Below are 25691 nucleotides of genomic sequence, written 5' to 3'. Positions count from 1 at the left end.
GAAATGTAAAAACTCAAAAGAGTTTCTATCTTCTTTGGTTTCTATAACTCACATTTTATTTTGCATATTTCTCCCCGGCCATTCAATCTTGAAGAGTTTCCATAACTGCTGGGCCAAATAGGTCATGCACCTGTGCAGAGCATGTGATAGGAATATTTTAGAGCTCCAGTCATAGAGCTAGCAGTCATTTTCCCCTTCCCTGTTGCAAGGAGATTGAGTGGCATGCGGAATGTGCTGTATTATGCCAAGTGAATGTAAATAAAGCATAACAAGATCTAGCATGAAATAAAGTTAGCATTTTAAAACTATGATTTATAAACCAATGAGGCTGAATCAGTTAAAAGTTTTTACTGCCCTTAACACTGGTTTTGTTGCATTTCTCAGGCAAACTGATATATTGTTCAGATCTGCTCGCTTTTGCATTAGAACAAATAAATTGTCCATGTGTCTGAAAATGAGATCTTTGGAAGTATGGGAATATATGTTTTAGAGTAATTAGAAAGCCAAGCCTATATTTCCATTTTATAGGATGATTTCTTCTGAACAGTGTGGAGTTGGTGTTCAAAAGTATTGCTTTCTTCATTTACTTGGGGTGGGGGGGATCCTCTGAGATCCTCTGTTACATTTCCTCCGTGCTATTATTTACAGCACTGGATATTTGCAGCCAATCCTATGCATGCGTGCATGCATGCGCGCGCGCACACACACACACACACATCCCAGCATGAGTACTGAAGAGTTCAATTCACAAACCACTCTGCTGATGGTTCTCTCGCCCTGGAACCTGGAACTTCCTTGCCTAAGAGTTTATGCATTGGCCTACAAGGGCTACTAAGACCTGCTGGAGAGGTTGAATGAATTCCTTTCCAGATGCTGCAAGCTGATTGCCTGGCTTGGGGAAACTGAGAACTCTAATCAGATACGGCAAATTTGGAGCAGCTGCAGTTGCTCTCTGTCACTTGCATCTAGTGCTAACCGAATGTCTTAAAAACAAGGTTTAAAGTTTAATGTTTTAAGTTTCACAGCTACTCTTTTAAAGACCACCTGCATATTGTAAGGCATATTGCTGCTGACACTGTGATACTGATGTTACCTTTCAGTGATGGTTTCAAGGAACTCTGTTACTTATCACTAACAGCATTGTATGCTGTGAAATGTGAGGCTCCACCTCTCCTATGAGTCTCATGCTCCATTTGTATTAGGAGGCAGCAGGATCAAGGAAGTTGTCGCTGTTGATGACTGAGTACATTGTTGAAAGCACTGTTGGTTACATGTTAACAGAAGCAAAAGGTAACTTTCAAGGGTAGAAGCAAAGCTCTCTCTTACATGCCCTCTCTCTAGAAAACATAGATGGCTTTCTTTGTTTTTGATTTCTCCCTGCTTCTCAAGTACTTAAGTCAGGTCTCAATATAGCAGATTCCTAGCATGTGAGGTAGGTGTATTAAACTGAGAAATAGTAACTTGCCCAAGTCAGCACAGTAGAAATTTGGGGTGGGATTCAGGGTGGCTCTAAGGAATTGGTGCCATCAGTGCAAGCATTTCTGCTTTGTTAACAGAATAAACCTCCCTGTGGAGCAGATTTGGGGATGAGAGTGGGATAGGATGCAGAGGAAGGAAAGTCCCGGTGCACTAGTGGGAATCCCTGTGCACACCAAATTAGTGGAATACTGCCCATAGTGAGCAAGTGCTGCGCTGCTTACTGCTTGTCCAAGTTTGAATGTTCATGTGTATAAGACACATAGGCAATCTCTACAGTAGTATACAATACTTGCTATTTCATTTTTTAAAACCCCCTGGAGATGTCCCACTAAACTTTTTGCATTGTTCTGCCCACTTTGAGTGACAGACCTTGCCAGCTTTGTGTCATATGAGGTGAAGTGTCAGTTCCATTCAGATTTTCCATGGTGATCTGTTGCAGTTGACGTAGCATGTGGCCAAAATCTGAGTTTCAGGCAATAAGGTTTGCAATACCTTGCAATAACTGTGAAGCATGATTATAGGTAATGAATGCTTTCCATAGACATATACACTTAACTCTTTATTAATGTTGGAAAATGTAATTTCCACACTGCTCTGTATGCAAATAATATATGTTAATAACATACATTTAAGTCAGACTAGAAGGAAGTTTACATTCTGTGTCATGAAGGCAGTGCATTGAATATATTTTTATATAAAATGTATAATGTTAATTTGTTAATAATCTAACACATAATCAATTGAAATAATACATTAAACTTCCACTCTTCCATTTTTTAAAATCTTGGTGTGCTTGATTATAAAGTCAGTTGAGGGGGAAGGGAAAGGAAGGGGGTTAATAGCCACTGAGTTATTAGGGGTGATTTGACTACTGCTGTCAAAGAGAGCTGCCAGAAAGATTAATTCCAGATTCCCATAACAAGCCCGAGACAAACTGTTCTTGAATGAGACACTAGGGAGAGTTTTATCATGTCTAATTCATGCTCTGGTGTAGTTACACACTCACTAATCACAGCAAAACACAAAGAAGATTGCCATGAATTAGATCAAAACTAGAGGGCAGCTCATATAATGGCTTGTGAGAGTGCTATGATTTACTCTGCCAAAGCATGCAGAGGGGTGTTCTTTAGAAATGTGCCATTCATCTTATATAAATATAAATTATCTTTCCTGGAGCATCAGTTCTTTGTTGGGCAATCTCCCACTAGATTATATAGCCTACTTCACAAGAAAGAGTAGGACATTTCGTAGCCCTGACTGATGTTGTACTGAGAATGGCCTTCACTGTCCATGTTCTTGCATGATTTCAGTCCATAGACTCTGCCCTCCCAGTTGCTAAGTACTTTTGTAGTTGGTCATAGTAAGTGTGAATTCAATCTAGAATGTGCCACATTTTGCATCACTAAAGTATTTTTCCACTTTATGGTATACAGTAATTGATCTGTAGATCATATCAAGAGTCTTTGCTATTGCTTTGAATAACATCAGGCTCCTTAACATTTATACAGTACGTGGTTTTTGGTGTATAAAGCCCTGTAAAGCTTGGGACCAGGATACCTGAAAGATAATTTCACCCTGTATATACTCAGCTAACCATTGTGCTCTGCAGGTGAGGGCCTCTCACAGATACCATCTTATCAGGAGGTCCATTCCACACAATGTGCCTTCAGGGTTGTGTCACCTACCCTTTGGAATGCCCTCCCTTTGAATATTAGACAGGCACTGCTTCTGTTGCCTTTTTGGCACCTACTGAAGATCTTTATCTTTCAGTATGCTTTTAAACGTGAAGTCTTTTTTGAACTGTTTTTAGGATGATTTTAATGTGTGGTATCACTTGTTGTTTGCCACCCTTGGCTCCTTTGGGTGAAAGGGTGGGATATATATTTAATAGGGGTATGTGTGAAAATGTCTATACCTATTACAGCAAAGGAGGGCTTAGAGAAGGCTTTGCCGTTGGCTACCCCAGCCATATCAGCGTGTAATAAAACACTTACATTGCAGGCACATTGCAGGAAATGCTGCGTGTAAAATTAGGATAGCCATTGTTGATGACCATCATATCTAAAACTTTGTTCCTGTTCAAACATAACTTTTATTTCTTTGAGTTGTCTGGAGAGTTGAGCTTAAAGCTGATTTAATTTAAATGGTGACTCTTGCCAGAGCATGCGTAGCTTTTCTTTCCTGTCATTCAAGGTGGGTATTCAGTGGCTACTCTTTACCTTTTACTACTTATTACCTTTTTATATTAAAGCAGCTGGCTAAAAAGGGTTAGAACAAATCCAGGGTGCATTTTTCCTCCATGCTGAAGTACCTGATACAATCTCTAATTGGATGAGAGCAGGGAAATTGTTGTAGGTGTTATTTCATAATATATTAGAGTAGCAGTTGAACCCATTCTGACACAGTCAGCTTGTTTTGAAAGGAAAATGTCAGTAGCAATAACTGGTGACTCCTAGATGTACTTTATCGTCGTTCAACATTGCATAGAGTTGGGTAGGATTCCACATGGTGCCTTGTTTCCAACAACAGCATCTAGAGTCCCACACGGTGTTGAAATGTTGTACAAAAAAAGCTGCCAAACAAAAGAACCAGTGGGGATATTAAGCGTTTTATGCATGTGCAGTTTGTCAAATAGTTTTGAAGTTTGAAAGCCAAAAGGTTTTCAGTGCGTTCTTTAAATTGTGGCATGCCTTCTTATAGTGGAGAGGCTGGCAGATTCCCATCTTTGTTTTGTAAGCCTCAGAAGTTAGTTGCATAATTATTATTACAAAAAAATATAGCACTAGGGCTTCAGTACCACAAAGGAAGAACACAGAGCCTGCATTCAATCATCTGTTTTTAAGTTGTTCTAGAAAGGGTTGTCCAACACAAATATCCGTGTCCCATTTTTCCATGTGCTGGTAACTATCAGGTTTGCTTTCTCTGTGTTGTGGACAGGCTTGCCTTTTAACACAGTCTGTAAGCTACCGTTAATTTGAAGCATGTTAGATTGCAGATGCTTTCACGAATTCTTTTGCAGCTGCATTACTACCAAATCCATTTCCAAATTGATGGTGCTGATCTTCAAAATCCTCCTTGAGTATCAAACTCTTTGCTCACTGTGGTAAAATTCAGAGCTTTTTTTTTTCTGGGTGTCTCTGCCAACTAAGGCATGGTGGGTGATGATTACCACCAGAGAGAGGTATTGTCCTATTTCATAGAACGCTGTCTTTAAGGAGATTTGTTTGGCAACCTCATCAGTAACGCTTTGATGCCAGTTGTGTTTCCCATGCTTTAAAAAAGTATTTTTAACAGCAAAGTTTGATGCTGCTTTTATCTGTTAAATTGCATCCTTTCATCTTTTACATTACTGGTTATAGTTACAGATAGGTAGCCGTGTTGGTCTGCCATAGTCAAAACAAAAAAATTCCTTCCAGTAGCACCTTAAAGACCAACTAAGTTAGTTCTTGGTATGAGCTTTCATGTGCATGCACACTTCTTCTTCAGTGTATCTGAAGAAGTGTGCATGCACATGAAAGCTCATACCAAGAACTAACTTAGTTGGTCTTTAAGGTGCTACTGGAAGGAATTTTTTTGTTTTGATTACTGGTTATATTATTGATAGACTTGGTGTAAGATGCTGTATAAAATTTATTTAGAAGGCAGAGCACACATTTCTAAATAATTAAGTGACGCCTCCTCAGGCAGTCATAGAACAGTTTTTAAAAGGGTGCTGCTAAAATTTGAAAGACCAAAGTCTGCCACTGTCCAGCCCCTTGGATAGCTTTTAGCTGTTCTTGAGACTGTGGTGGCTGTGTCAACTATTTTGCAGAGGATAGTCTTCTGTTTGAAGGGCTGTCCTGTCCATATTTGGCTGAAAGGGACAACAGGGATCTTGAAGTTGCACTTTGACAGTCAGCAAACTAGATAGCAGACAATGAAGGTACATGCTTACAGTCCTTCCCGATAGGGGGGAGATGCGTAATCATTTTATTCCATTGATTTTTAAATTATACACACACAGACACACATAGAAGCACATGTGGTATGTTTTCTGTCTTTTGGTGGCCACCCAACTTGAGACGCCTCCCAAACTTCATCATACTGGATTGAATATTGCCCACACCCTAAAGCTTTTGCTGGAGGTTTTTTTTTTTTTGCTTTCCCTATTGTTACATTGCTGCAACACAGTTTGCTATCTTACATTATATATATTTTAAAGTCGTTTCTGGATAAGCTAAAAATGCAGTGTTTATTTTTAGGAAAGCCATAGTGAAACAACTTTAAAATGTATACAATCTAAGCCAACAAAATGTGTTGTAGGAATGTAACAATTGGGAATGTTTTCTGAACACACTTCAGTAGGATTGAGCTCTGACAGGCTTGTTATATAACCCACCTTTTTTTCTTTCCAACAGTTTTGAAGCAGGGGCTGTTAAGCTTCAGAAGCACAAAGGATTGGGGGGGGGGTGAACGATTTGCACTTTATTAATTTAAATATCTGTGCTGAAAATTGTGCAGTCTTTTGTGAGGCATGCAGAAGTCCATTAATGTGAGGAGAAATTTTTGGAGAAAGGGGTGGTTTTTTCCACTAGCCCAATGTATTATATTGTTGAATAGTTCACACTTCATGTGAAAGCAATTGATAGTAAGGAAAGCTCTAGCAAAAAGTCTTAGTTTATTGATACTGAATTCATGTAATTACAACTTTATTTTTGCTTCTCTCTCACCCATGAATTCCCAGTGAAAATTGGTGGCGGCTGCTGCCCGCTGGGACTGGTAGGGTGGAATCCATGGAGGCCAACAGTAGGTGGAGCAACAGCCAACTAATGCTAGTTTTGTCACCATCATCCTCCCTGCTGAAGGTAACATTGAGACTAAAGAGGAGGTAGCTGATAGCCACGGTCACAGTATATAAGGATGCAGGCAGGTGGTGGGGCTTGTGGATAGCAGGCTGAGGTTGGTGGAGCAGTGCCCTGTTTGCCCTAATGGAACATCCATTGGTCATAATCTATTTTAAGTATAATATATAATCTCTGCACATCGGTAAAACATCTCTTTTCCTTGTTCTAAGTAAAGGATTCTTAAACTGAAATGGTACCTTTTTAAAACATACGATTTATTTTGGTGCCTTAAACTGATCTACTTTCCTTCTGAAGCCATTTTATATACAACATTTCAAAATGTTTTATAAAAATCAATGGCTTGTAAGTTTAGTATATCTTAAAAGAAGTTTAATATAGCAGTATATCATACAAACAAATGTTAGACAATTTGGAACCAAAGTCTCAAAAGTATCGCATGCTGGGGATTTTTAAGCAGAATAAATTTGTGAATTTGCTGTTCAGTAGTATGCTTTCCTGGGCTGCAAGCATATGTGGTGGTATTTAGTTCCATGAGTGGAAATGACTTAAAACAAGGAGGCTTCCACTTCCTGCACTGGCTCATTCCCACCTACCCATCTACTTCAGAGGGTTGGAGGCACTCCAGACCAGATTATGTGTGTCAGTGCAAAGTGGTTCTGCTGGGGAAGAAAGGAATGGGAACGATAAGAGTTAGACCTTATTGTATTATGGATTCATTTTACGAAGGAGACAATGCACAGAAGCTAAGACTTCAATCCTGCGTATTTTTACTTGGATGTAAGTCCCATGGAACTCGGTGAGGCTTATTTCCATGTCATTGTAGTTAGGATTGCAGCCTAACCATATCAGAGGCACATGATATTTAAACAAAGATTAACCCATTTTGTTTTATTTGACCCCAGTGAGTGTGTGCATACTTGTAATATTTGGTTTCTTATGAGAAATCTTTTGATACCTGTCAGTCATTTGGACATTATTTAAGTTTTGGATAAACATTCAGATATCTTAACCTCAGTAGAAAATCCATAAACATTCTATTTCTGTCATCAGCAGTCTGGAGCTAAGGTACAAAATCTGATGTAGACTAAATAATGTTTATTGGTCCTGTAGGGATTATTTCATAATCTTTTCATTCCATTGTTTTAGCCCAGAGTGAAACATTAAAAGTTATTTTGAGAGTTTTTACTTTTCTCTGGCCCTTGTAATTCTTAAGACAAATTATTCAGTAGTGACCTTTATGATAGTGTGATGATGGATTGTTTATAATTCTTCCTGTTAAAGCTCCTGAAAGATTTCAGCAAGTTCTCACTTTAGATAACTTTAGGTCTTTTATAAAACCTATTGCCTGATAGTCTCATAAATATGGGACATATTTATTGGTTCAAAGTAAGCCCATTTAGCAATAAGCCATTGGGATGTCTCACTCCCCCAGCTCTCTCTGGAATATCTCAACACTTTTTGTAGATATGTTCTGTTCCACTTCATTCATGATGTGTGTCCAAAATCTTCTATCTTTTCCAGTTGCTTTCGGCTCTCAATCAGTAAAAGGAGACCATATAACTGCCTTACAGAATTATACAGAGGAATACAATTATTATTTTTTTGCTTATTACATTTCTATTGAAACAGTGATAATCAAAATGATTGCTTTGAAGCTTTCCCCCTTATACATAATGGACATTTTGCTCCATACCGCAACCAGCATCAAAAATGTACAAAAACCCTGAACGTATACAGTAATTTTATTTCTCCAAGGGTTAGCATTATCATTATCAGAGTGAGTACCAAGCCTGACTTGGCAGAATATTACTCTTTTCTTCATAATTTTTGAATATTTCTAGCTGAAGTTGTTCAATTTTATTTTATTTTATTTTATTTTGTTAAGCAGTTATTTTCAATCTGCCAGTGTTGTACAGTGGTTAATATCAAACCAGGGCTATGGAAACAAAAGTTTCAAATCTTCACTCCGCTGTGAAGCTTTGGCCAAACCCATGGTTTGAAGTTGACCTATCTTGAAACAGAGTATATGACTGATCAGATCCAGGATCAAATTCCCTCTCTGGTTATCCTCTGGGAGCATCTTGGGCTGTCCTGAAAGGAAAAGATGGACCAGTGGGGGGGAAGAGACAACATGCAATGTCCTTGGAAGAAGGGAAGTGTAAAAATGTAATAAATAAAAACTTGCATTCAGATCAGGTTGAGTTGTTTTGCTCCGTCTTTGTTTGCCACTGGAGATCTGGAACTAGAATTTTGAAAAAGTCAGTTTTTTAAAAATCTGAATGCAGTGGACGCTTGGGTTGTGAACGTGATCCGTGCAGGAGGCATGTTCTCAACCCTCAGCGCCGCATCTGCACACACGTGGGTCACGCTTCTGCACAAAGCACGGTTTAGTGTATCTGCGCATGCGCGAGCGCCGAAACTTGGAAGTAACCCATCCCAGTACTTCCGGGTTTGGCGCGGTGCACAACCAGAAAACGCGCAACCTGAAGCATCTGTAACCCGAGGTATGACTGTAATAAAAGATTTGAATGTTAACATATAGTTAAGGCAAGATTTCTAACAAGAAGCCACCCTGAGCTTTGCTTTATTATTGATTATCTTTGTATCCCACCTTCCCTTAAAAATGCCCAATGCAGCTAACAACAATAAAACCCACTATAAATATAACTAAGCAAATAAGCAATGTTCCAGTAAAAATAAGATAAGCGCGTATAACAAAAGTTGCCAGTTTTGATCAGGCTAATTTAAAAATTGAGGAAAGTAAAAAAGCATGTTATATATATATATTCAAAGCCACACTGCTGGTCCGTTAAAATTAAGTCTAGTACGAGGCGACTTGTGTTCTTTGTTTTCAGAGCCAATAGGTCACAAAGCAATGGCATAGTTTTTTCTGAGGTCCATATCTTCATAGCAGGCAGAGTGGGGTGAAGGGGACCTTCTGGGGAAGACTGGCTTTCATTATATGTTCAGACTCCACCCCAAGCAGAATTTAAAAGATCCTTGATACAAGATGAGTTTACAGCTTTCTGAAATGAAATGTAAATTATTTGGATTTGTAAGAAATTCATTTGGGGAAGAAGCAGTTCAGAGTCATGCAATATATAAAACTGTGAAGGATAGGCTGAAATTGGGGTGGAGGATCCTAATATGCTTGCTAAGAATAGAATTTGTGTTGTGGGGGAAGTTCCTTTTGGGGATGTTTACAGCTCATGGATCAGACTGCGAAAAAATTGAGACCTTATTGGAGGGAACTTCCTACCCCAGCAGGACAAAATGACCTAACGGGTCTTTTCCAGCTCTTGTTTCAGTGTTTTCTATTAAGACTGTTTTTACACAAAGTTCACATGGCAGTCACTGATACTTTTTGTAAGCTTGTAAAAGCTTGTACAAAAACCAAGAATGTTTATATCTGTTATAGGCAATACACTTTAAAACAACTTTTAGAAGCCTGTTGTTTCATTTCTAGTGCACAGTTCAAATTCTTCAAATCAACGTGCTGCACATATAATAGCTGTTTTCCCTTCTTTTTCTTGGGCACAGCTTGTTAGGGTTCTCCGGAGAGCTAGTGAAAATTGAATAGTCCAGTGGTGTCTACCCTGCTAGAGAGAAAAGGAAATGAGAATTTCTACACTATCAGATTTCTCCCAAGAAGAGGTCAGTTTGGCAGAAACAGGATTAATAGCATTGTCTTCAAAACAATAGGGAATCTGTCTACCTTTCTTTCACATTGCCGTTAGCATTTTGCCCTTTTATACAAAATCCGTCTGTACATGTTCTTAGAGAACATTAATGGTGCACAAGGATGAAAAATGCTCTATTGGGTTTCTAGTAGGCTATATTTATGCTAATACTACTAAGAATCACTGCATCTTAAGAAGTTATCAGGGAAGCTACTTAATCAGTTTTAGGTGTCTTCTCACTCTCCTACCCCAGTACACCTACCATGATATTGGATTGTATCCAGCAATGCCACTCAGCTGATGAGAAGGTTTCTGTCACTAGTTTGGATCCATTTGGATCCAGGAGATGTGTAGCCCTGTTAATTTTCCTGGACCTCTTGTCACCTTTCAGTATAGCTACCATGGTATCCTTATGGAACTTAGAAATACAGCAGTTCTCCTCCTCCATGAAGACTGGGAGACTGCTGCTTGGTTCCATATCGTTTATGCTCCACATTTCCATTTGTCTCCCATGTGACTCAACATCCATGCAAAAGTACTAATATCCAGAGATGCTGTGAAGCATGCTGCACTTACTTGGCTGCAGCTTTCTGTGTTTGGGATTTATCATGAATACATTGGCAAGATAAGATCAAACAAACCTAACAAAGTGGAGTTGGGGATGCACTTCTAAAGGATCAGGTTTGCAGTCTGGAAGTACTCGGATCCTGACCTGTGTTTGGAGACCCAGAGTATTGTGGAACTGAAGGACTTTTTACCATTTGAGTGTTGTGAGCCATTCCTGGACCATGATAAGTTCCACACAGTTATCCATGCTCTGGTAACCTCCAGACCAGAGTTTGTGTGACTGTAGTATGTGTGTCCTCATAAGATTGAGGGCACAAGGAGAAGGGGATGACAGAGGACGAGATGGTTGGACAGTGTTATAGAAGCAACCAACATGAATTTGACGAAACTCCAGGAGGCAGTGGAAGACAGGAGTGCCTGGCGTGCTCTGGTCCATGGGGTAACGAAGAGTGGGACACGACTAGATGACTAAACAACAACGGTATGTGTGACTGAGGCAGCCTGGCTACCTTTGAAGGCTGCTTAAAAGCCTGTTAGCTCAAATTACAGCTGCTGGACTGTCATCTGGGGTTGACCAATGAGAGCAGGTATCTCAAATGGATTTTGCCCCCAAAGTTGATGGGCACTGCCATTTGAATGGTGTGCATGTCCCACATCTTGTGATCGGTTATGCAGGTCTTACTTAGCCCCCCCCCCCCACAGTATTTTATTCAAGTTGGCACCCCTTCTTCCTGTCTATCCTGGAAGAGGATTGAGACAGGAGAAATGGTCAAGCCTGGCACTTACCTGGGTCTTGTTGAAGCTCTTACATGTACCATAAACTTATCATTTAGCATTACGTGTGAACAAAGCCACTGAGTTAATTTTTAAAAATTCTATTTTATGCATAAAGTCGCAGTGGTGCCTTCTTGTGCAGGAAAAAAAATGTTAAGATGATCCTCAGTTTTAAAATATTTAAATAATTATGTGGCTATGCTAATTGTGGTAGGTGGATCTGTTTAACATAGGAGTGCATCTAATGACCAAATCACTTTTGGACTGGATAGTTGGATCATTGTTTCAGCTGCATGCATACAGACTCCCAGCAGATCACAGCTGATGATTTGCCACATATGCACACTAAGCCGTGTGACTTACTGGAGGTGTGTGAAAAAATTTAGGCAGCACTCTGACTAGGAGAGAATGAAAGCTAAAGGAGAAAATGTGCTAAATGACTTTTTGAAAGGCTTCCCAGCCCCCAGTATAAACTCTGAACTGGAAGCAACTTAACAGCTTTTTTGAGAGAGAGAGAGAGAGAGAGAGAGAGAGAGAGAGAGAGAGAGAGAGAGCGCTTGCCATTTAAGATATTCAAGATTTTAAAAGCAAGAGCTAGAAAAATGACTAGGATGCGCCAGAAAACTAAAGCATGGGGGAATAAAGAGGAAGTCGGAATGATGGCCCAGTTGAGCTGTTAGGAGGAGCCTATGGGCTTGCATGCTGCTGCTGCCCAGTCTTCCTTCCCTCACCTATATAAATCCCCCCTTCTCTGCTCTGGGTAGCAGTAATTGATTGCACTGATTCAGACATAAAACTGAACCTTTCAAGTTCTCTATGCATGTAGGCATTCCCATGCAGACATCCATATGTAATGCATGAATGTCAGCAGCACGACCACTGGTGCATCACCGTTCTATACATAATTTCCTCTTTATGGGATGCATGCCTGAAGGGGGCTATCATCTTTGTTGTTTCTGATTCGGCTCTTTTATTATTTTTATTCTGTGTGGTGCAGTCTAAACACAGTTTGTGAAAACAGAGTAGCAGAACTCACTTGCAAAGCACTCTCCTGGGGGTGGATAATGCCTATCTCTGTTTATGCAATGAAATCAGGGAGCAAGGGTCTGCTGTAGTACTTGGCTGCTGGGATTCCATTGGTGTTCCCTTTCAAGGAAAAGGCTGAATTTAATAAACGTTTAGGCTGGCTCATTTTCTCCTTCTCTCTCTCTGTCTCTCTCATATGACGGCGCTGCCTTTGCCTTAATGCATTGCTGTTGATAATTTGGGGTTATTTTGTTTATGTAATGTTAGGGCTCCTCTTCTAAGCAGCTGGCTGGAAACTGAGATGAAGGCTGCCTTAATTCGCTTTTAATAAAAGATCAATGGGTTATTGTGGAAAAATAGAACACAGATGTACACTTTACCTGATAAAAGAATTAAATGTGTGTTTAACCTTTTCTGTTTGTTCTGTGCTACTGGTACTTGACCTTCTTTGTTTTTTTGAAACTATTATCTTTCCTCGGAGCTTTTACTTTTCATATTTGGCTTAGTCTGTGAAAACAAACTGTGCTGATCCTCCTTCATCTCAAATACTCACCAAATCCCTCAGATTTTCCAAAATATTTAAAAAGTAAATCTTCAGACTTAAGTTTCATTAAAACCTTTGGCCTTGCCTTGGAACAGAAGTCCAGAGATTGGTTTTAGCACAGAAACTTGAACACATAGCAAGGCAGAGTGAGAATACTTCAATTAAGGAACCTTATGGCAGAGTTGCCAAGCATGCCTCCAGAAGTTTCCAATAAAAAATACAGCCATGCTTTACATTGGCCTGAATTAATGTCATATGTAAGTGTTTTGCTTTCAGTGTATCTTTTACAAAAGGGAACTAGTGACAAGAGAATATGGTTGAATTTATTTTTGGGGTGGGCTTGGGTGCATTGCACCGCAGGAGCACAGCAGGGGAGAAGAGGGAAAACAAGGGAGCAGAGAAATGTGCACTTTATGCAGCCCTGGTTAAAATATACCTTCCTTACAAAACAAGGATAGGCTAGTGTTATGGTGGGTATTAGGAACCTCTACACAGTCCCACATTCAGTACAGTGGTACCTCGGGTTACATACGCTTCAGGTTACATACACTTCAGGTTACAGACTCCGCTAACCCATAAATATTGCCTTGGGTTAAGAACTTTGCTTCAGGATGAGAACAGAAATCGTGCAGCAGCGGCGCAGCTGCAGCAGGAGACCCCATTAGCTAAAGTGGTGCTTCAGGTTAAGAACAGTTTCAGGTTAAGAACAGACCTCCGGAATGAATTAAGTTCTTAACCCGAGGTACCACTGTACTGTACAACCCAAACTACAGATTTGTTGAGGGTACTCTTACCTTTTGCCTCAGATAGAAACATTTCTCTCTCTTACTGACTGCATCATGAAATGAGAAGTAGACAGTCTCCATCTTTGCTAACATGTAGGCAGCAGGTGTGTTAGTCTGTTCAGTTCGATCCTGCAACAATTAGTATATCAGTACCACTTTAATGGATATTCTAGTTATTTGTTGTTGTTGTATTTTACCCTTCTAAATTGGTTTGGTTTTCCTGGTTGTGTGAAGCTATAAATAAATCTAATAAACAAAATGAAATACTGAGGATACTTTGTGATACATTCAAGAAAAGAGCTACTTTACTGTGGTATATCACATGGATAGTGGGATACATAGATTATGCCCAATAACCATGCAGTTGTATTACCGTGATCACTGTTAGGAGGTGTAGTGTTGCATTTTCATTTTGCTGTTGGGGCACGGGGGAACCCAGCCATGTTTATTACTTGTACATAATGAATGGCTTCCGTAGCCAAGTGAGGGATTGGATGTGCCACCGTAAATGTCCGTAACATGGACTCAGGTTTCTAACGGCCATCACATGATGAAGCTGGTGTGAGACTAGGCCCTGATTGGGGAGTACATCTTTGTGATCTCTCAAGATGGAGAATGGGGAAAAAAGAAAATGTGGGGCAGTAGGCCGACAGCATTTCAAAGCATTTTTATCTTTGTTCAAAAGCTTAAGCCTTTACCTGTGGTGTAGGGAACATTGTTTATATGCAATAATGAAATTTAATTTTGTTAGAAGTACAGTACTTTCATGTATAACTTGATTTTTCTGAAACAAGGCGAAGGTTTCATAACCCGTGGTTTGAAGTTGGCTAGTTTCAACAAACCATTCCACAAGATTATCCTGTTTGCATTGACAAGCTGCAATTAATAAAAAGCAGAACTCCTCCTTGTGGCCGTGTTGAAGGAGAAGGGGGTGTTTTCCAAAGAATGCTGCAACTCATTCGCATGACGCCAAACCACGATTTATGTTGCATGTGAAGTGACCAGTGGGTAAAGTTGCCATTGGTCACTTAAATTCAGCGGAAAGCACATTTTTATACCTTAAACAAGCCTTTCTCAACTTTGAATCCCCAGATGTTGTTGAACTACAACTCTCACCATCCACAGTAAGCGTGACCAATAATCAGGGATGGTGAGGTTTGTGCTCTCAACAACATCTGGGGACCAGGTTTTGGGAAGGCTGCCTTAACAAAAACAGAGTTCTCCGTAGCAGGATAAAAGAGCAGGGAATATGATTCAGTAGTTATCACTCTGTGTGCGTTTGTGTGTAATATGACATTAAGAACTGTTAAAAGGACTTTAATATGTGAGAACCTGAGTATGTTATATCCAGTTTGGGGGAGGGGTTCTAATTTTTTTCTACCCACATATCTTTTTGCATCTATGTGGAATTATCCAGTTCTGCAAGAAAATAGTAAAGTGTTAACCTGGAGAAGAAAGTAAACAAGATTTGTTTGTGATATTTAATGGAGTAAAAACCCTGATGTTTTGGAAGTTGCATAACTATTACAGCTTCTTCAATATTTATTTTTTGTTGAGTCGTGATTCTTTTAAAAAGCCACATTTCTATTAAATTTACTCAGCTTTATCCACAGAGCTTTAACAGGAGCCAGGAGTCTGTGTATTGTTTCAGAGTACTTGTACATAGCACTGGGCAGCAATGCATGTATTTTTTGGAAGGTTCAATATTCTTTCTTTCTTTCTTTCTTTCTTTCTTTCTTTCTTTCTTTCTATCTATCTATAGCTATCTATCTATCTATCTATCTATCTATCATCTATCTATCTATCTATCTATCTATCTATCTATCTATCATCTATCTTTAAAAAGCAGCCTTTCACATTCCCTGTATCAATTGGTCATCATACAGACGTTTGATTTGTACACTACTCAGCTTCTCTAGATTTGGGTGGCTAACCTGACTGCAGTACAAAATAAGGGTTCTTCACAAATTGCAACTCCGCGAATAATTTTCAGGATGTTTACTATAACTCCGAAGTGGTGAGGTGTTTGGCAAACTCATGATTTGAGACAATCATGCACCCTTTGTAGAAATAGTATATTCATGCACAAAGGTAATGCCCATATTGAAGGCAGGGAGCAATATGTCAAGAAGCTGTAACTTTAAATAAGTGAAAACAAAAAAAATTCCTTCCAGTAGCACCTTAAAGACCAACTAAGTTAGTTCTTGGTATGAGCTTTCGTGTGCATGCACACTTCTTCAGATGCACACGAAAGCTCATACCAAGAACTAACTTAGTTGGTCTTTAAGGTGCTACTGGAAGGAATTTTTTTTGTTTTGACTATGGCAGACCAACACGGCTACCTATCTGTAACTTTAAATAAGTGGTTAAGCTGCACAGTGTTAATATGTAAGTAAGAAAACCAGTTTCGATGATTCTGGAAGTAATCTAAATGCGGCCAGACAGTTCCCCCCCCCCACCCTTTACGTTAAAAAGCATTGCATATTTGTTAGATATTTTTATTGTAATACAAGTGTCCCAAGATCCCTCTGACTTTGTCTTTCTAAAATAACTTTTGTTTCTATTCCTAGTCCTTTCAGCTACAAATCAACTAGTTAGAAATTAAGCTAGGTGAAGTACAGTGAGACTTATTTGTTCATTCTCAAATTGTTGGCATCCATCTGTCTCGAGAGACAATGGAGTGGTTCTCCGGGCATGAAGTCAAACCGCTGCAGTAGCAGCAAGAAAATGACTTCTCTGGGGCTTAAGCCTGGGTAGTGTGTATGGAGGTCCTGGGCCGCCCAGACGACAAGGCCTGCCTCTGTTGGCCTCACTGATGTAGTCCAAAAGAAAGAATGCTACGGTGACACCAGGTTGGTTGCAGGAGTTGCTGGAAGGAGGTATACAAAGCACCACCCAACTACCTTAGCGACTCCGCTCCGGATTTGTATAGGGCTTAACTTCTTGGCATTTACTTTTCCTGAAGATATCCCACAAGGCAGCAAAGGTTTTAGGATGAGAGTTTTCCTTCACCTAGATGAGCTCCCTTCCCAGGTTGAAGAGCCCCATCTGCCCCTGTTCTCAAATTACATTTCAGTTAGCAGTACATCAGATTATTCTGTTTGAAGGATTATTGAGCTAGGTGCTCAAAAAGATTAAGCAGTCAGACAAGTTGATTTTAATGTGCTTTGTGTATCAATGGTTGTATTCATTCAGGAAAAGAGAAAAAATGCCACTGATTGATTAAATTAATAATGGAGCTAAAATGTTAATTGTAAAAGATAAAAGAGTGTGAAGAGATCTCAACCACCAAAGCTGAACAAACATGTTTGAGAAATAGTGTGTCCATCTCTGTTTTTTTGGATGGATTATTTTGTTTAGAATTTTCTATTGCTAACTATAAACTTTATTCTGGACCTAAAAACATTTAGAGTTCCGTTTTGATTTTTGATTTTTAATAACATACCACTTACTTCTTCTCCTTTTTCTCCTAGGGCCAGTACAGACCATCTGACTTGTTGTGTCCAGAGACATATATCTGGGTACCTACTGAACAGTGTCTGCCTTCTCTTGAGCATTCAAAATATTGTCGCTTCAATCAAGACCTAAAAGCAGGTAGGTATATAATTTACATCCTTTGCATATACTGTAAGATATTAGACTATAAATCAGGCATCCCCAACCTTGGCCCTCCAGATGTTTTGGGACTACAACTCCCATCATCCCTGACCACTGGTCCTGTTAGCTAGGGATGATTGGAGTTGTAGTCCCAAAACATCTGGAGGGCCAAGGTTGGCCATGCCTGCTATAAATGCTAAACATTGAATGTACATTGTGTCCCATGGCTAAAGTGACATTGTTGGCATCTTCCATGTATTCATTTATTCAGTAATTTTAATTGGCTAATTCCCACTCTCGTAGAGTCCAATTAGTTACTAACTAGTGTATAAGTAGTCCCTTTTAAGTCATCCAGCACACTTTAAGTGCTCCATTTCACACATTCACCAGAGACCAGCATTCAGAAAGTATAGTACAGTGGTGCCTCGCAAGACGAAATTAATTCGTTCTGCAAGTCTTTTCGTCTTGCGAGTTTTTCGTCTTGCGAAGCACGGTTTCCCATAGGAATGCATTAAAAATCAATTAATGCGTTCCTATGGAAACCGCCTTCAGACCAGGTCCGGGGACAGTCTGTCCCCCGACCTCTTCTGAAGGCCGGCGGGGGGCGAAAGTCTTTGCTTCCCCCCCGCCTGCCTTCCCGGGAGAGCGGAGAAACGCAGTCCTGGACCTCTTCTGAAGGCGGGCGGGGGGCAAAAGTCTTTGCTCCCTCCCGCCTGCCTTCAAAAGCCATCCGGGATAGCGGGAAGCGCTTCCCTGCTATCCCGGACTGCTTTTAAAATGCTGGCGGTGGGGAGCAAAGCCTTTCGGCCCCCGCCGTCCTTCCTGGACCTCTTCTGAAGGCCGGAGGGGGGGGGGGAAAGGCTTTGCTCCCCATCGCTAGCATTTAAAAGCGGTCCCCGGAGATTTCCCTATGGGCTTTCTTCTTGCAAAGCAAGCCCATAGGGAAATTCGTTTTGCGAAGCGCCTCCAAAACGGAAAACCCTTTCGTCTAGCGGGTTTTTCGTCTTGCGAGGCGTTCGTCTTGCGGGGCACCACTGTAGTAGAGAATCCCCACCCCCACAGAAAACACACAAATAAGCTGACTTTTCAATGTAAATAGACTTTGGGTGCATTTTTATTCCCCAGTTTGCATGAATGGAGCCTCTACGCAATGGGAATTTTTGTGTGTGAAATATGCTTCTTCCCTGCCAGCATTGCACTGTTTCTGATGAATATTTGAACAATCTCATGGTATTTTCAGTACAATACCGCCTAACGTGTAGTGATGGCTATGAAAGGCCATACTTGCACCTAAAATGTGCTCTTGGTTTGTTGTTTTGATGTCGACCTAGACAATGATCTTTAGACAAAGCTTTTAATGCCTGTGTCGATCATGGTACTGTGTTCTATATTATTTTGGTGTAAAATTTTTTTTAAAAAAAATGCAAACATGAAAACACATGTTTGACTCTGAATAACATTATCCAGAAAAATATGAATATGCTACACTTCCTGCCGTCAAACCAAAGTGGTGTTTATCATGAAATCTGGGTTGAGTGACACCATGTATAGTGAGCTCCTATCATGCTTCAATTGATATGTAAAATCTGGATCTATTATGAAGTGAAAACACTTTTTGGCATAGCATTACAGAACTTGAGAGAGAAGCTTTAAAAGTATTACAAACTGAAAAATGAAGTGAATGGGTTCAAGGTAGGCAATTTTTCAAGTTGCCCTTGCATAAGAAAGAGAAGAAAAGTTGTGCTGTTTTAATAGATGTGCTTGAAAAAAACTGGGAGTATGGGTAAACTGGTGCCCAAGATGGCAACATTATAATATAAGAAGGGAGGCAACAACATTAGGTAAAGAATCTTAAGTCTCGTATATATGCCACTATGAAATGATAAACTATAAAAATCTGCATCTTTGTCTATCCTGAGTACATCAGCCCAGACACAATCTGAATTCAGACTTATGTCCTGTGGTTTAAGGAAATTAAAACATAGCTACATGCTGAACAGCAGAAGGCCTGCTGTGAGCTACAGTCATTTGAGGTTTGGGTAGCTGCTTTCTTGAAGGAAGCAGTGCTCCATTCCAGGACCTGTTTCCTGTAGAACACTTCCTTACAGTTGTCAGTAAAATAAGTCCTTTAATTAAAATACAGTGAGTATAAACATCGGGCTAGACAGACAATGGTATGCTCTGTTTCACATGAAATGACTTTCCATAACAAGACCTGTAGGTATCATACAGTAATAGTTCATAATTGCAGCCAACTCTGATGTCGTTTTGGTGCTTTCTAAAAACTCAGCTATTTATTCAGGCCTTTGCTGACTGTTATTGCTTCGAGATGTTTCTTGGAAACATTTCATAAATGAAACGAAATAAATAACTGGATACCAGTTGATTGCATTCATTCATTTTGTGGTTGCCCAGGCCTATCGACTGCTGCTTTGTTTTATTATGTAATATTAATGTATTTTTAACATACGATTGATTTTCTTTCATTATAGTTACAACTGATGAATATCCCATTCCTTTAATGGATTTAACCCCAAAATTTAGAAAACATATTTTAGACTACTAACTATATTTGAAAAAGACCAGAGCTTTCAGTGAACCCAATAAGATCATGGTAGATGTGAGACTTTGAGACCTCAGTTCTATAACTCTTTTTCTTGGGTTGTGTTGGCTTTTATGAAAACTGAAGAAATACTGTGTACTCCTTTCGTGTGTGTGTGTGTGTGTGTGTGTGTGTGTGTGTGTGTCTGTCTGTCTTGCTGCTTCCAAAAAATGTTGTTTACTTGTCTCTGCATTGTGAGGTTATTAGCTGCATTGATAAATAAACAAGCCATGAAAGGATGTTCCAAATCTCTGCAACTACAACAGAAAATTCCCTTTTTCTTTTCGAAGCTCACTCTAGCTTCTCTGTAAGTTCGAACTTGAAGCAAGGTCCCATTTGGTGATCTTAACCTTAGGGTTGTTCAAATGAGAAGAGATAAAGTAGGGATAGTTAGGAACATAAGGGAGGGGAAAAACAATAATGAAAAGCAATTAAACATGAATAGAATTAGAACTATGTATTAATATAACATCTCTATTAATAACATACAGACAATCACAACAAAAACAGCACACCAGTAGCCATGTAGCTGTCATACAAAGTTTTAAAGCATGGGTCACAGATTGTTTAATAGGTTCCAGAGAATAAACTATTCTATAGGTTTATGAGAAATTTCAATTTTGTTATGATTTCCTAGATGTGCCTTTGTAATATGTGTTCTTTCTGTCCTTCCCCCACTCCAGAAAGTCGAAGATAATTAGGCAGTTGAGAGTGAGATTACATAGCTAATAATAATAATAATAATGGAAAAGACCCTGATGTTGTGAAAGATTGAGGGCACAAGGAGAAGGGGATGACAGAGGACGAGATGGTTGGACAGTGTTCTCGAAGCTACAAACATGAGTCTGACCAAACTGCTGGAGGCAGTGGAAGACAGGAGTGACTGGTGTGCTCTGGTCCATGGGGTCACGAAGAGTCAGACATGACTAAACGACTAAACAACAACAATGCATTGTGTTCACCCAGAGATGCATCTCAGTACTTGCTAAGTTAGCAGCAAAGCATCCATGTCTTTAATGCAGTCTGATTGTAACCCTAGTGACTAAAGAATGCATCAGTTCTAAGTAAGAACTTTTTTTCTGATACTGAAGATATCTTACACACATAACTTTAGTACGTATTAGCAGTTTCCTTGTAAAGAGTGGGTGGGGAGAGCAAGCCTTTGATTAAAGAAACAAAAGCTATGAAATACATTTATTTTCCCATAGTTACCATGGTGAAATTTGTAAGGTTCTTGCTCTGCATTTTTCAGAGGGGGAGGGGTAAACTACATTGATTATTCCCAGCAACTGTTTCAGCTTATTACATTTTGGAACTTGCATCTGTTTTTAATTAACTTTATAAACACTTGAAGGCAACTGAAGTTCATAATCCAGCATGATCCTTGATCATAAAGTATGTTTAAACAGTAGAGATAGTGCTAATGAGCTGTATCCAAACAAATTTGTCAACTCCACTTCTAGCATGAGAAGGAAAATGCTAATAGGTAGATGAAATTTTGAATCACTGACCTTGTTAAATAATTCTAGCTACGCTGCATTTACTAGAGAGAAGAGAACACCATTATCTGAACCTGTTTGTTCTTCAAGCACAAATGTTAAATCTTGCTAAAATCAGCTCTCCTATAAATGAAATTTGGGTGGTGGCGAGGGGTGTAAGGTGGTTGTAACTTCATAAGACCTCAAATTCCTACCAGCTTCTCTTTCTAGATCTATCTTGGAAAAATATCACATGGAAATAAACATCAGTGTAATGTCTTCAATGTGTATGCTTTCTCAGGAATCGCTCCAAAAGCATTTCTGAGGAAGCAACAGTGGAAAGGTCTAAAGATCACTTTAAAATTACAGAGCTGTACATTCCACTGGGATGAAAGATGACTGATTTCAACCTAATACTTCTAACGTTTATGCCTGCTTGGGGATAATTCTAAAGGATTCTTGTAGAAGTATAGAATGTTAGCAGTGTCCCTGTGATGCATATTGTGTTTTGGGAAAGGTCTGCTATTTCTTTCTATGTTTGGCTGAGTGCAGCATTGGTTTGTTGGTTTGGTTGCATTAATTATAGACCAGCTATAACATTGTGAACCAGAGTGATTTGATTTATCCATATGTACTTGATTCCCCTTTTTAAATACCTGATTTTTAAGTGCTCTTGATACTTCTTTCAGATCTAACTTCCCTTTCCTTGACGCGCCTATTTTGGAGTGCATGGATGAAAGGCCCGCTGCTTATATTAGTAGTAAAAACTGCCCATAGAACTTACGACAAACCACTAAGCACCACTGACCACAGCATAATTGAATCCAGCAGCACTAGGGAGCTCTATTGCTTTAAATTTTTTTGTAAGGGCAAGGACAGAGTGATTTGGTATTAAAGGTCGTGAAATCAAACGTGAGGGAAATAAAATTCTGGGACTCTGTCTGGAAACACAACTTGAATGATACAAAATTAATTTCTACACCTTGCAAGAGAAAGGAGAGCAGCAGATAATGAAACTGAGTGGTTTTCTGAAGAACAAGGTTCACGGTGCTAAAGGGTTTAATAGTTATGACACAGTCTTATGAGATGCTGCATTGAGGCAGTGACTTTTGGGGTTGGAGGATAAGTATACATGGGACAGAACAGCTTGGGACTCGGTAACTGGCTGTCTTCTGCTGACAGAAGAACGACTTCTGGGCACTTGCTGTGGTGCATCTCTGCCTTTTATAGGGGTAGCTAGTTAACATTGCTTTGCCAAGGACATGGTTAAGGAGAGGGCCTGACCAAGCTACAGACTTCCCACCAGCCATTTCTGACAACAGTAGCAAAATAGCTTCAGCCATCCCTGGCTAGGAAAGCCAGAGCAAATATGCCCAAGTCAAAAGTAATAGGGATGGGAAGTCAAAGTTGTTTATCAGCCAATTGTTCTTGGCTTCCCAGGCACAGGTTTAATTTGCAGTAGCAGTACAAAGTCACTACAGATCAGGGAACCTGGGCAGCTGAAAGAATAGGAAGAGAAAATAAAGAGGTATTGTAAGCTTGACTTTGTTGAGCTAAATCCACTGTAAGGTTGCAGGAAAGCTTATTAGGCAGTCAGAGCAGGAACATGCCACAGTTTCTGGATTCTGCTAAAGCAGGAACTTCCCAGAGTTTCTGGATTCTGTTCTGAGTCAAGAAAGCTTCCTAGTAGAAAGTAATTACGTCATATAATGAGTGTTCTTTTGGCCAGTCAAAGACTATTTAGGCTTGAATTCAGTCATATGCTTTCTTCTACTTCATATTGTTGTATAGGAACTGGAAGCCTTTTGGTTTCAAAAATTAAAATCTTAATATTTTGGAGAACAGCCCCTTCTCATATGTTTATCTGAAAGAAAGACAGTGTAATACATTTGCCAACTGAGAACAATAATTGATAAGCAGCTGCAGGAGGAAGTGGGCCATGTCTTCAGAATAGTACACATGTAGCAGACCTCTCTCCACATCAGTTGTGAGATCACTTTCAAAATGGTGCCATAGCTTTGATTGACAACTAGTTCTTACATTATGACATGTATTATAAAATGTTTCATATATTTACTATCATGCCTCGTGTATGTGTTCTTAGAAGAGCAGGAGATGCGAATTTTTAATATTGATCTTGGTAAAATAGAATAGAAACGTTGGTTTAATTCTTGTTCAGTTGAAAGACATATCTTGCTCTTATGTCATACTTTGCCTTCTTTAAACAGCAGCAGATCCTGTTTGGTTTTTATGCTTTCTTTAATCCAGTCAAAGCCACCCTACTTTAAGGGTTAAAATGAATAAAGTGAATGCTTTTATCCTGTGATTGACTTTTGGCACAGGAACATTAGCCAGCTTCAAACTGAGTAAATTACTTGTGCTATTGTGGTGACAGAGGTACTTACTTACATCTTTTAAGTTTTTACAAAGAGTATCTGAGATTGCTTTAGTGTTGACTAAAAGCTACACTGTAAAGGCTCTTTTTGACAGACAGCATAAATCATACTTTGATAAGTAGTTTTTTTATAGCATTTTGATCACAAAGTTTATTCCTAAATTTACATTTATGTGGAGTAGAATCATAAAAGACTGGAGCTAGAAAACTATCTCAAAGTTTCCTAATCAATTTATTACTTACCCTTTTAAGTACTGAACTGGATTTGTGGAAACACACATGTGTGCACGCTCACACACACATGAAAAGCATATTTTAACTTTTAGGTAAAGGTAAAGGGACCCCTGACCATTAGGTCCAGTCGTGACCAACTCTGGGGTTGCGACGCTCATCTCGCTTTATTGGCCAAGGGAGCCAGCGTACAGCTTCCAGGTCATGTGGCCAGCATGACTAAGCTGCTTCTGGCGAACCAGAGCAGCGCACGGAAACGCCGTTTACCTTCCCGCTGGAGCGGTACCTATTTATCTACTTGCACTTTGATGTGCTTTCAAACTGCTAGGTTGGCAGGAATTTTAACTTTTAGGACCAACCAAAAAGCATAAAATAGCAAGCAAGCTGAGACTGGTGTTTAACATTCAACACCATGAAGAAACAATAGTGTCTTGTGGCACCTTAAAAAAATAACACATTTAGCCTTTACTTTGGCTTCAGCTTTTGTGCACCATCCACTCCAGCGCCAGTAGTGGCAATGCACAAAAAACAGTTGTTGATAACGCATACATCCTGCCACTAGTAATGAATTAACACACAAAGTGTGCTAAAAATCCGGTATGCTTTAAGTGTTAGCACTAAACCCTTTAAGTTCCATGTAAGTATCCATTTAAGTTGGGATATGTTTCCATTTCAGGATGTCTTCAGATGGGAATTTTTTTTCCATTTGGAGCATTTCAGTTTGAATCAAACAGGCTTTCTCCAAACAGACTGCCTATAGCTGCTGATCACAGTTAACAGGGAGCTCCTTTGAAGGCTTGCTTCCAGTGCCTATCAACTCATTGGCACCAAAAACATGTCTTTGAACTTTTAACAGGTGTCAATCACCTGACATCATTACGAGGGTTCCTGCCCACCTGTCAAAGATCAATCACAAAAAACCTCTGCAGAAGATTTTAGAGGCTTCATTTATTTGCAGAGTTATGCCCAGTATCCGAATAGAGACAAAACTGTGATTTGGCTGGCGAAGGAAAAATCCCGGTTTGATAGTTTATTATGCTTATTATGTTTATTTATACTATAGCTAAGATGGTTCTCATTCCAGCAGACGCATGATTTATATCTTGCTTCGAGAAGGAAATGTGTGCATACCTTCATGTTCAACTAGTGGCACAGAACTGAAGCCAGCCATGGAGAACGTAGGCAAGTAAAACAAGGTAGATGTACAGCAGCATCCACTTCAGGAAATAAACCCTGAGTCCAGGAGCAATGTAAGGCAGAAAGGAATGTCCCTCCAGTATCAGGTTTCAGGGTTCAATAAAACGAATTAGATTTAAAAGTAATGAGCAGTCCTGAAATAAAGTCTCCGTGTGGGTGTTTGTTTAAAGATGCAGGTTGGCGCCAGAACTGTTCAGGTTACAACTAATATTTTGCCTAAAGGTGTTGTAAATATAAGTCTTCCGTTTCCTTTTAAGAAGTTAAAAACTCACTTTATGTTTATGTCCTATTCTGGAGCTGAACCTGAACGTGTTTTCCTTTGCAAATGTCACCAATGAGAGTGTAGAACCGGAAGCAGAAGAACAGAAAAAGTAAAACCCTGACAGAGCACTGGAGAAATATTGGCTACACTTCAGAAGGCTTAATGGATTTCAGAAAGCTATGAACAAGACAAATCAGCATTTGCGACTTCAGTTGTATGTGAAGCAAGTG

General features: G+C 39.6%; 1 protein-coding gene and 1 long non-coding RNA gene across 7 annotated transcripts in view; one reads left to right on the top strand and one right to left on the bottom strand.

Annotated features, from left to right (window-relative positions):
• The window catches only part of ATE1 (arginyltransferase 1), a 72122-nt gene that overhangs the window by 43725 nt on the left and 2706 nt on the right, over positions 1–25691 (top strand). For 5 of the 6 annotated variants that reach the window (XM_081912761.1, XM_081912764.1, XM_081912760.1 and 2 more), the window contains one exon: positions 17173–17293. In XM_081912761.1, the coding sequence (XP_081768887.1) occupies positions 17173–17293 (121 nt within the window). Of the gene's footprint in view, positions 1–9863; positions 9978–17172; positions 17294–25691 lie in introns of those variants that run through there. The other variant, XR_014168641.1, reaches the window with a different exon arrangement.
• LOC309370786 overlaps positions 11885–25691 on the bottom strand; it is a 44094-nt gene continuing 30287 nt past the window's right edge. The window contains exon 2 of the long non-coding RNA XR_014168693.1: positions 11885–13662. This is a non-coding gene — a long non-coding RNA (uncharacterized lncRNA). The remainder of the gene's footprint in view (positions 13663–25691) is intronic.

The sequence above is a fragment of the Podarcis melisellensis genome (assembly GCF_964234715.1).
Source record: "Podarcis melisellensis genome assembly, chromosome: 5".
In the NCBI taxonomy this organism is placed as follows: Eukaryota; Metazoa; Chordata; class Lepidosauria; order Squamata; family Lacertidae; genus Podarcis; species Podarcis melisellensis.
This window is presented reverse-complemented; position numbering and strand designations above follow the sequence as displayed.